This window comes from Podarcis bocagei (assembly GCF_964188305.1).
Source record: "Podarcis bocagei genome assembly, chromosome: 11".
Classification (NCBI taxonomy): domain Eukaryota; kingdom Metazoa; phylum Chordata; class Lepidosauria; order Squamata; family Lacertidae; genus Podarcis; species Podarcis bocagei.
The window spans coordinates 15,247,199-15,259,396 of NC_138136.1; the positions used below are offsets into that span (position 1 = coordinate 15,247,199).

General features: G+C 40.8%; 1 protein-coding gene across 1 annotated transcript in view; it reads right to left on the reverse strand.

Moving 5' to 3' along the window:
- Positions 1-682: 682 nt before the first annotated feature.
- MEGF10 (multiple EGF like domains 10) overlaps positions 683-12,198 on the reverse strand; it is a 125,782-nt gene continuing 114,266 nt past the window's right edge. The window contains exons 19-25 of the mRNA XM_081213575.1: positions 9,104-9,232; positions 6,156-6,392; positions 5,152-5,279; positions 4,471-4,594; positions 4,058-4,102; positions 3,487-3,693; positions 683-3,029 (exon numbers count right to left, since the gene is read on the reverse strand). Coding sequence (XP_081069701.1) covers positions 2,869-3,029; positions 3,487-3,693; positions 4,058-4,102; positions 4,471-4,594; positions 5,152-5,279; positions 6,156-6,392; positions 9,104-9,232 — 1,031 coding nt within the window. The 3' untranslated portion in view covers positions 683-2,868. The remainder of the gene's footprint in view (positions 3,030-3,486; positions 3,694-4,057; positions 4,103-4,470; positions 4,595-5,151; positions 5,280-6,155; positions 6,393-9,103; positions 9,233-12,198) is intronic.

Below are 12,198 nucleotides of genomic sequence, written 5' to 3' on the forward strand. Positions count from 1 at the left end.
CAGTGCCCGGCCCCATCTCCTTCAAACCCCAGTGAGGATTGAAAGCCTTCTGTCATCACCCCTGCAAGGGGTTCTTCACAAAGGGGCACTTTGAAAGCTCTGTATTTTGCTACAAATTCCTGGCAATCAGGGCTTCAAATAATATAAGGTAATTGATTGGTGGATAGCCCTTGCACCTGTCATCTCTGGTCTTTTACAGGTGGGAAATAAAGATCTCGACTGCCAGCCTGAAAAGATTTGAGCCACTGCTATAAGGATGGAGGGGTGGATTTGGGGTGAGCTCTAAGGGGAGGAATAGGGGCTGCCAGGATCTAAGCAGAGTTGGCAAGCAATATGAGGAGTAGAGGCAGCCCGTATTTTTACACGTTCCCTTTTCTTGAAGTTCTGCATCAGTAGCTCTTTGGGGATTGGAGTGAGCAGTTGACATCCGACTTTGGAGATTCATGACATTTCAACGGTAAGTGGGATTCAAGGGCAAAGGGGGTTATTGGGTTGTTGTTGTTGTTTTTATTTTTATTATGTATTTTGTGGTTTTCTATCCTGATTTTCTTCTGTGAAGCGCCCTGAGACCCCCGCCGGGTATAGGGCAGTATATAAATTAAATAAATAAATAATAAAAATTCGCCATACAAATTTATTGCGGCTTTCAAATGCTTAGAAATAAAACTGTAATCACGACATCAAAAGAAAAGAAAGATAGGCTTTATTTGTGAGTTTCTGTAACACAATACAAAAAGATTGTAGAGCTATTCCAACACCATACCAAACCTATTCTACAGCAAGGTATTTGTGTTGCTCAAATTCCAAAAAAAAACCCCACACCCCACAAGCCCAATTCAATTTTTGTCTTTTATATTTGCATGGTCCAACAAAGATTACACACCTTTAGTACGTGTAAAGACGCAGGATGCCAAGGGCTGAAACAAGCTATGGCAATGCCTTTTGATGGAAAGTAGCTTAAATAACATTGAGTAAAACAAAGTAGGGCATATTTCAATTTCAGTGCCCCAGGAATACATAGTGGCGAAAAAGAAAAGCTTTTACATCAGTAGTTGTTTTCAGTTCCATTTGTTGGATCATAGTCACAACAGTTCTTTGAATTTAACAGATCTAGTACTGGGAACCCAGCATATTGTACCAAGGTTGAGAACCAATAGTGGAACATTTTACTAACATGCTCAGCGGTGGCAACCTAAAAGGCCTAACTTATTACTTATCAGCTTTAGGTTTCAGATGCACCATGGAGATGAAATGAGATGTTGCAAACTAAAGAAAACATAAACAATTAGACTTAATACATCTTTCTCTGTTCCCATTATGGCTGGAAATAATCTAGCAATGGAAAGTTAAATTGTCTACATTGAGAGGGGGCAGGGGAAAGAGAAAGATTTCTTTGCAATTTTTATCTTTCAATGACACTTCAACTATAAATTGGCTCACACAAAATGTTCCTTTGGAACAGAAAGATGACACTTCTAGGATGAAAACATTAGTTGAAACTGTTGATGGGAAATAATTCGATTTATTTCTGTTTAATACTGTTTCTTGTTATGAACATTATCCCTTGCATTAACATTAAATCAGGTTTTTTTAAAAAAAAATCTGAATAATTTCAACAGTTTACACACTAGTTTAAGATTACTTTTCTAGCCTATCTCTGGTGGAGAAACTGACATTATCTAAATATTGTTCTTCTTCATAAAAAACAGTGCTTCTAAAGCAGACATAATGGGGGGGGCATTGACAAAACTACAAGGGTCAAAAATATATTTCTGCACTGTTATTCTAAAGCACTAGAAAACGTAACTACATTATTTTAAAATAGAGATACAACTTAATGAAATGTGGGGTATATGTGCCAAGTTATTAGCAATGCAAAAGACCAGCTTAAGCATATTTTCCCTAAATCAATTACAAAAAGAAAAGGTGCCTTTTTAACAAGTATGCACAAAGATTGATCAAACAGTGTTCTTATTCCATGTTACAAGTGCTACTTGTTTATAAAACTGAAACCTTCTCTTACATTTAAAATGTACAGCATACACTACGTTTTGCCTTTTCTCTTACCCACTCATTCAATCAATCCATTTTGACAAAAATAAACCATTTAACGCACATGTTTATGGAACAATTGCTGATATGTTATGCATTATAACTTGCATAGAGCAGAAACTTTACTCGGAATTGCTAACCGTGAGTCTCAATCGTGCCCATCGTTTGGCAAGCGCTGGTGCCAAAAATCACATTTTGTGGCACATAATCTTTAGCCATATTTATCCAGGAATTCCCAGACATTCAAAACAACTCCTGTATTATACTTCCATTACCAGCAATGGAGTAAGTATTTTGCCTTGGCTTTCCCAAATCAATCCAGCACTGTAATCGGATATGCTCTAAGACCGCATCTCTCCTTACATGTGTAAAGAAAAACCAGCAACGCATTGGTTTCTTTTCTTTTCCAGAGTAACTAGTAACTCAGATGACGTGGCTAAGTGAGTATTTGGTAGATTGTACAGTCTTGGCTGCATGTCAACTATGCAAGCTGAGCTAGTGGAAAAAAAATTGCTGTCCATTGTAGGAACAACAACACAGCTGGCACAAGAATCGTTCTCAAGCTTGTACCTTTGAGCCAGTACAGGTTTGGCATTTCATTCTCTAAACATTAATTGCAATGGAAAAACTGACAGGGTCTTCCAAGCCTGGCACCTATCCATCTGCCATGAGTGTATACAAACCATAGTTTGATTCTCCTGGTTTAATGTACAGCAAAATGTTTACTGAACGCAGATGGTGAAGTAGAAGAAAAGGGATCACTAGATCCTAGTTCTCTGTAAGAGCTCTGCTGTGCTCCAGAATGTGCCTCCGGTGTCATTCGCTGCTTTCGTCTTTCTCTGAAGATGCAGGACTATCGCGAACAGGCAGCAGGTCATAATGAGAGGGGATGTGGCTGTTTTTTGGCAGATCGTAAAGATCTTGGCTGAAAGGTCCCTTGTTATTAAACGTTCCCTGGATAACGCTGACTGTAGGTTCTGCAATAATAAAAACATACAAACACATTGGCACTCCGATATTGGATGAACAATCACAACGTTTAATGAAAATTAACCTAGTAGTCCCATTGTGGTTTTCTGTACTTTAAAAGCCTTCAATATTTTTGATACAACAATCTTCAGTCACATTAAAGAAGACTGTGAAATAACTGTAACTCAGAACATACTCATGAAAATGCAAGCTAACTACAAAATTAAACATACCCTAGTATGTACCGTATATGGATGAAGGGCAAGGGGCTAGAATTATTTTTACTAAATAAAGACATGAAAGAAATACTGTTTTTCATATGCTCATCTATTACGCACTGTGAGCTTATGTCTGGTTTCAGTTCAGCCACCCTTTGTAAAATACATATTATTTTTAACTTGAGAAACGCTTCCAGGATGTGCATTTGTGTGTACAATGATGGCAAAACACTCCGTCAGGACTCACCAACTTCATAGACATTCTTGTTGGTGGAAGCAGAGTTGCTAATTTCTGCATAGGCAGAATCCCTTCGTGCTGGAGACTTCATTTCAACATATCCACATTCTGTATGTTTTGGTGTCAGTGCTGGCGGGTCTTTAATAGTGGCATAAGGATTTTCAGAACTGCTTAAGGAGCAGTTACTTAAATTGTATTCAGAATTCTTTACTAGATCTGAGAAAACAGAAAAATAATGTTTTAATTGTACTCTTCAAAGAATAATATATTTTAATTACAAAATTAAGCAAAATGCATAAGATCTTGAAAAATTAAATGACCTTTTTGTTTTTGGCAAATCTCCTGTGACATTTTCGGATTTCATATTTTAACACAGTGAAACAAACCAATGAACAAAACGATATCCACAACGCTCCTTTTCAAGTACCAATTTATTGCTCTTCTAACCCAATCTATTGTGGAACTCACGGTGAGCTCACATGCAGGACTGATCAGGCCCACGGGCTGCTTAGCTGCAACATAAGATGCCCCAAGACCATTCCCTGAGCCCCAATATATTTAGATCTGTAAGAAAACTCACCTTTCAGAGATTTCCCCGTACAGCCTCTATCGATTCCAAAAGCTCCTGTAAAATATTGAGAGGCACAACAGTATTAAATTGGGATAAACACAGCAGCGTTAAATTCCCAAAACAGTCATTTTAAAAATCTATTGCAATTTAGTCTTTTCATTTTTAATGCACAAGTTTGTTGGTCATTGTTGCCACCCTAGGGTCTGTATAACTGCGTATATTAAGAGCCTGCATTGATCTGCCTGTATATCAGTCAAATTCCCAGAAGCCATACTCTTGGGGAGATAGCTGGAAAACATCACCATATTCTCCGTGCAAAGAGAGATGGAAATGATGCATGTTGTCTTTCCCCCATAAAATACAAATTGTGATGCACAAAACTGGCATCATCATCATCATCATCATCATTATTATTTCTGTACCAAGCTCATTGAGGTAGCCTCCATGCTTCCAGTCAGCAGGTAGGGTTCCTGTGTAGTCCACAACAGGGCCTCGCTTTCCAGAATCCACATTTTTAAGATTCACAAACAGTTGGTTGTTGTTTGACTGTTTCAAATAAAGACAGAAGTCATAGAATGAAGATGGCAACTGCTCGGCAACATTTGTCATAGAGAGAGCAACTGTAGTGCAAATAAAAAGATATGGTGTTTTATACATGTAAAGGTAGGGTAAAGGACGGTTAAGTACAGACAAAGGCGACTATGGGGTTACAGCGCTCATCTCGCTTTCAGGCCGAGGGAGCCAGCGTTTGTCCACAAACAGCTTTCCGGGTCATGTGGCCAGCATGACTAAACCGCTTCTGGCGCAACGGAACACCATGACGGAATCCAGAGTACACAGAAATGCCATTTACCTTCCTGCCACAGAGGTACCCATTTATCCACTTGCACTGGTGAGCTTTCGAACTGCTAGGTTGGCAGGAGCTGGGACAGAGCAACGGGAGCTCACTCCATCATGGGGATTCGAATCGCTGACCTTCTGATCAGCAAGTCCAAGAGGTTCAGTGACTTAGACCACAGTGCCACCCGCGTCCCCTAACCTTTTATAAATGTAACATACCAGGAACAACATTCCCTAAGTATGTAGCTAATCTATATTTTTACCTTTGCCAGAGTCATCCTGTCCATGTTGTTGGCATTCACTTGGTTTGAACACTGCGTTAGAGTGTGATAGCTTGGGTTGGAGAAGTAATGGCTGTTAGCATTGCCACCATTACTGTGAGGCATCGTCTCTGTGAAAGGAATGTAAAAGTGAGTGCTGAGTCATTGCTCATCCTTGGCCTTACGCAACTATGCTGAAGAACAAGCCAACAGTTCGCCTAGAATTAAAATACAATATGGATTTATATGATCAATACAGATTGTTCTTCTGTTCCTAAAATGCATCTTCTTCTATATGATACAATCCCACTGCCTTTCAGATTTTGACTGATAGGAATCTCCTGTCTTTCTTGCTTCTCTCTATGTTATATCTTCTCTCTTTCTCCTCCAGAGTGATTCTCTGATAAGCATCTTGATGGGTACAGTTCTTGGCTAGCCATGTTTGACAGCGTCTATTGTAACCAAAAACTATGGGAAAACTTGGCGAAAACATTTTTTAGAATCATAGGGTTGAAAGGAACCACGAGGATCATCTAAGTCCAACCTCCTGCAATGCAGGAATCCTTGGCCAGTCGTAGGTTTCAAACCCACAACCCTGGGATTAAGAGCCTCGTGTTCTAGTGAGCGACCTATCCCTTGGAGAGACTTGCGCTGAAAGGCGTCATATACAGTAAATAGTTTAATTAACAAAAGTATTTATGTTGTGAACTGACCTGAGATGTATGGGTATAGAGCGGTATACAAATTTAATAATAAAATAAAATAAAAATAAACAGATAAGGGGTGCTGCTTGTATAAAGTCTTTGCTATAGGCACTGTGTCACTACAGAAATTGCTGACATAGTAAAGTGTTACTAATCACCCGCAAGTGAATGAAAATACACAGCATATGAACTTGATAAAGCTAAAAGAGGATAAATAGTTCTGAAAGTCAGAGAAAACGTGCCGTTTGCTAAAGTATGCACTCAGCATAGACAGGATTAAGCTTTGTATCACTGTGTTCCTACCTGAAATACTGTAGTCTGTATTGATGACCCTCATGGCAGGAGTATAGGTAACTGCAGGCATATTTGTTTCCTTCCCCTTCTGCTTTTGCCTATAAATGATGAATAGTGCTAGCAGGAAGAGGACGACAAGGACAAGAATAATTATGCCAGCGATGGCTCCAATCTGGTAAGAATCAGCAGGGATGGCAGCGCTAGTGCGGCTTAAGCTGTTCAAATTTCCCACTATAATTACTCCAGCTGGGAAAGAAGAAAGACAAGATGCATGTAAGACGTAGTTTTAACTTCAGTGCCTACTCAATATGTTCAATGGGGCTTACTCCATATTAATACACTAAATGTAGTGCCACATCCTCTAAGCAAAAAGTGAACACTCGTTAAATAAAATGCAGACGATTTCCACACAATTTGATGAAGTGCAAGTGCCACAGATAAGATCGAGCAAAATGATCCACACAGAAACATAAAGTTTGGGAGCCAAATTACCACTCCACTTTGTCAGGCAGCCTAGAATACTGTACATTTCTAGGAGCAGGTAGGAAGGAAGTACCTAAGACTGCAAGTCGAAACATACCTACAACCATTTGTGCATTAACCAGTACTGATATGTTCTGTCGCTACTTGCAATGTTTGAAAAGGAGGAAATAACATCGGAGACGCATATAATAGTGGGGGAAAGATAGATGCACTGAGTATGCATCAGAGGATCGCCAAAGCATGTGCCATCAGGACACAACATCATCAAAGCTAGAAGTCAGGTCATTCGTTATTCAGATCTAGATACCCCCCCCCCATTACTTTGTCATGCTTGCGCTCTTGGGTTGGGGCAACTGGCTAAAATGTTTCAAGCGGCTCTAATTTTGGTTCCTCTGCTTTGTTTTTGTTGGGCTGGTGTTGGTTAAATGTTTAGTTGGCGTTGGTGGTTATTTTAATTTGGGTATAACTGTAAACTGTTTATTATTGTTATTGTTGTTGGTTTCTATTGATGTATTGGTTTGTTTGTTTCTTGTAGAGGATATTTTGTTTTTTAATGTTTGATGCTTTGTTGTGTTCTTATATATGCTACAAGCCGCCTAGAGTGGCTGGGGAAACCCAGCAAGATGGGCGGGATATAAATTTAAAAATATGTATTATTATTTATTACAACCAGCAGCAATCAGCAGGGTGGTGAAAGGGGTGATGGTGTTCCTCACTTGTCTTCCTAAAGCCAACTGGCACTGCAAGTTACTGAGAGAGAGACAGGTGAGATGGCAGGGCACAGGTACGCTAGAAGGGGCACGCCAGCAGGATTTTTGGATTAGCTCTGCTGCCATGCCGTATTCTCGGTAACCAGCAGCGGCACTCAACATTGGGAAGTCAGGTGAACAATGCTATGCCCTTGACCACAACTGCCCACAACTCAATCCTATACATGCCTACACAGAAATTAAGTTTCTCTGGGCTGCATTCAATTAAGGTTTACTTGGAGCACTGAAATTAATGTACATTGCTAAATTAGGCCCATTAATTCCAGTGGAGCTACTTTGAATAAAGGTAAGGTAAAAAGGTAAAGACCCCTGGATGGTTAAGTCCAGTCAAAGGTGACTATCGGGTTGCTGCACTCATCTCGCTTTCAAGCCAAAGGAGCCGGCATTTGTCCACTGACAGGTTTCCGGGTCATGTGGCCAGCACGACTAAACCGCTTCTGGCGCAACAGGACACCGTGACGGAAACCTGAGCACATGGAAACGGCGTTTACCTTCCTGCCACAGCGGTACCTATTTATCTACTTGCACTGGTGTGCTTTCGAACTGCTAGGTTGGCAGGAGCTGGGACAGAGCAACAGGAGCTCACACGATCACATGGATTTGAACCGCCAACCTTCTGATCAACAAGCCCGCTGAGTTCAGTGGATGAAGAGTTTGGATTTGATATCCCGCCTTTCACTCCCCTTCAGGAGTCTCAAAGCGGCTAACATTCTCCTTTCCCTTCCTCCCCCACAACAAACACTCTGTGAGATGAGTGGAGCTGAGAGACTTCAAAGAAGTGTGACTAGCCCAAGGTTACCCAGCAGCTGCATGTGGAGGAGCGGAGATGCGAACCCGGTTCCCCAGATTACGAGACTACCGCTCTTAACCACTACACCACACTGGCTCTTACCAGGGAGTAAGTGGGACTTACTCCCTGGTAACTGGGTACAGAATTGTGGCCTTAAGGTATAGGTAAGCCCTGTTAGAACAGCGGGACTTGCTTCTGACTAAATATGCATCCGATTGCACTGTTAGGCTGAAGTCCTGATCATACTTGCAATTAAACAGTGGGACTTGTGTCTGCGTAAATATGCAAATAATTGCCCTATAATGGCATGTTGCAGCACCATAGCATGACCACTTGCGGTGTTCGAAACTCTCATTGTTCCAGACGCATTTTGCGACAGGGAATTTCTTTGGTGCGGGCCATTTCTGAGCTCTGAGTGCAGTACTGAACCTAAGATTTCAGATTAAAACTGCACAAAGGAGGAACTTTTTCTGCCTCCCCACTTCCAGCTACTATCTGAAGACTGGAGAAGAGACCCTCTTAAGGATATTAGGGGGTGGGCAGGGGAAGGACTAGACCGTGTGAAAAATGAATCTAAGATTTTAGCTGCAGTTCATTCATTTTCAGCTTTGTATTCTTGCTATTTAAAAAGTGCACCTAGACATTCCATTGTTGCACCCATAACCTAGTTTAAGGTGCCATTTAGTTCCTAGCTTTCATATCTCAGTTTCTAACACTGACCACTTGTCTAATTAGGGTATTCCAGTAGAAGAAATACCCTATATTTTCCTTCTCAGATTTTTATTTCTTTTTGGTGGGGGCGGGGAAGTTAGGCGTGGCATTTTTGTCATCATTTTGCAATTCTTCTTGCAGCCCTGCATAAATACCAGCATTTCAAAGCTTGTTTTTATTTTGGCATTATAGGAAAATATTACCTTGGTCACATCTCGCTCCTTTCCACCCAGGGCTGCAGTAGCAGGTTCCTGTGATGTGGTCACAAGTTGAGTTGTTCAAACAGTCACAAATTTGCCGGCAGCCATAACCATATGTACCTGAGGGGCATTCTGTAAAAAAGAATAACAAGGTATGAACTGCAGCTTCCCACCCACCCCTTTTAGCCTATTCCAGTTTGTGCTCAGCTGAAATCTCTCAGTGACGGTAACCATGATTTAGTAAATCAGAACTGTGTGTAACTGAGATCTTTAATTGGTTAGCAATGGAAAATGAGGCGGCAGCACACCATACAATTAAAGAGCATTGCTGCAACACATCAGACAATTTTATCTCCAAGTGTTCTGCAGTTTTCTAGAGAAAGGCCAATGAATAAGACATTAAATGTATTATGATTTAATGTAATATGCTTACGGAATAAATTGTTTTTATTTTATTTTTTAATGAAACTTTTAGATGTTCCCAAATTAGGATGCAGCCATCATATTATATAACACTAGAATTAATTTTCCATTGTTGCTCTTTTGAAAGTCTGGCTTGTATAGAATTAAAAACTCTACAATTTGTCAAACTCCCTACTGTACTTTTTATAGTTTACTGTAAGAAATCTTGTAGATTTCCCAGGCTATCCCTAGGTGGCAGTGTTTCATTGTGCAAGTTCAAGAAAAATCAGCCCCAATCGATGTGTTTAAAATATGTTCACAAATGCATATCAAGTATGACTGAAGCATATAGGCTTAAAGAGGTTCCATTTATTCAGTAACAGAGGGAAGCTGACACTGTGCTGCTTAGAAAGCGCCACTCAAATCCAGAGAGTTAGACGGCTAAGAAACCAGGCAAGCTCACAGAACAAAACCAACTTCTTCAGTTTTTCTTGTGGTTTTTCTATTTTACAAGTTATGCCTAGGTAGATATGTTTTATTCAGATTGAAGTTCAGTCTCCTGGCTATTAACTGTAAACATTTTGTAACCCCGAAATGCACATTTTAAAAGAAAAAAATAGCATAATTATAGTGAATTGCTTCCTCTTCGCAGTGTGTCAAAAAATAATTATTCTCAGAGCAATGAAACAAAAGTAACTCTTTAAAAAAGGACGTTAACAGTCACCAGTGGTCTTCTAGAAGTTCTTACAATCCTGAACACAATCTACTAAGACAGTCCTACATACATGCCATATATTTAAAGCACATGACTTCCCCCCAAAAAAGTCTCATCTGCAGTTTCTAAAGGGGGCAAGAAATGGTAGCTCTGTGAGGGGTAAACTACAGTTGCCAATATTTTTTGTGCTTTAAATGTATTATCTGATTTAAATGTATGGTGTGCAGATAGGCTGGGAGTAGAAGCCCCCAAGCCCAATCTTATACGTGTACACTCTATTTGCCTTGATGGTATTTACTTCCCTGTGACTCTGGTTAGGGTTGCAGCCTCAAGCATTTCTTCTTCTTCTTCTTCATCATTATTATCATCATCATCATCATCATCATCATCATTACTATTATTTACACTGGTCAACAACAAATTTGTTGTCTGCGTTTTTTCAGTTGATTTAGGACGAATCTGATGCGCTGAATCCAAAAATCACATTGGTTTTGCTCAATCAGGTCAAGTTTTTGAGCTATGGCCACATGTCGTTTTTTTACGTTTTTGTTCACATGTACGCTTGCGTGGAGCATTTTAGAAGAAGTTGGTGGGGGTAAAATGCCATGTCGAATAATTGTTTTGATTGGAAATGATTATTTTAATGATAAGAAGTATTCAGGTCCGATAGTTCTGGGTGATTATGTCGAAAAGGGATCAGTTTGAAGTCATAAAACCTCGAAATCTTCCATAAATTGGTACGGCAAAGCATAAAGTTGGAGGATCAAAACTAAGTTAATGGGGCAGCTGCCCCATGAAGAATTGTCAAAGAACTCTGCCAAACTGTTGGCATCTAGATTGAAGGAAAAAAACCTCCTCTCTGACAGTGCTCGCATCAGCTTCTTCCTCAACAGGCATCAAGAGTACCTCCGTTTTTTCTCGGAAGAGAAGGACTTGGTGTACTGTGCAGATATTGCGCAGCTTCTGCTCAAGCTTGGAGTGCCACAGTACGAACCCAAAGATTGGACACTGTTCATTGACAGCAGCAAGCGATCACTGAAATGTGTTCTGCTACACAACGGCAACCAGTTTGCCTCTATACCCCTGGCTCACTTGACTCCACTGAAGGAGAACTATGAAGCGGTGAAGTATGTGCTGGAGAAAATTGGTTATGATCAGCATAAGTGGTTCATTTGTGTTGACCTGAAGATGGTGAACTTTTTGTTGGGACAACAGTCTGGCTTCACCAAGTACCCATGTTTTCTGTGCATGTGGGATAGTAGGGACCGGGCTCAGCATTACACGAAGAAGGACTGGCCTGTGCGGGAGGAATTGGTGCCTTGCAGAAAAAGGAACGTCATCAATGACCCTCTGATGGACAGAGACAGAATACTCTTCCCACCGCTGCACATCAAGCTCGGCTTAATCAAGCAATTCACCAAAGCTCTGGACAAGGATGGTGACTGCTTCACTTATTTGTGCCAGGCTTTTCCAGGATTGACCATGGAGAAGTTGAAAGCTGGCATCTTTGACGGTCCTCAGATCCGTCAGCTCATCAGACATCCAGAGTTCGGAAACTCAATGAACGAAGTGGAACTGGAAGCGTGGAAGGCATTTGTTCTGGTAGTGAAGAACTTTCTTGGCAACAACATGCTGACTGCTTTCAGAAACCTGGGCTGCAACATGAGCGTCAAGATGCACTACCTATTTTCACATATGGACCGGTTTCCTGAGAACCTGGGTTCAATGAGTGACGAGCAGGGGGAGAGATTCCATCAGGACATGAAAGAGATGGAGACCAGGTATCAGGGTCGCTGGGACGCAGTCATGATGGCAGACTACTGTTGGACTACGAAGAGAGACCTCCCTGCCGCTAAGCATTCCAGGAGTTCCAAGAAACGGAAGTTCAAGCCCTGAAGTTTGAAAAATGGTGAAGCAACATGCAATTTACGTGTACTTACCTTTATCAATGCCCACTATTCAGTTTACAGTAATCGATGTT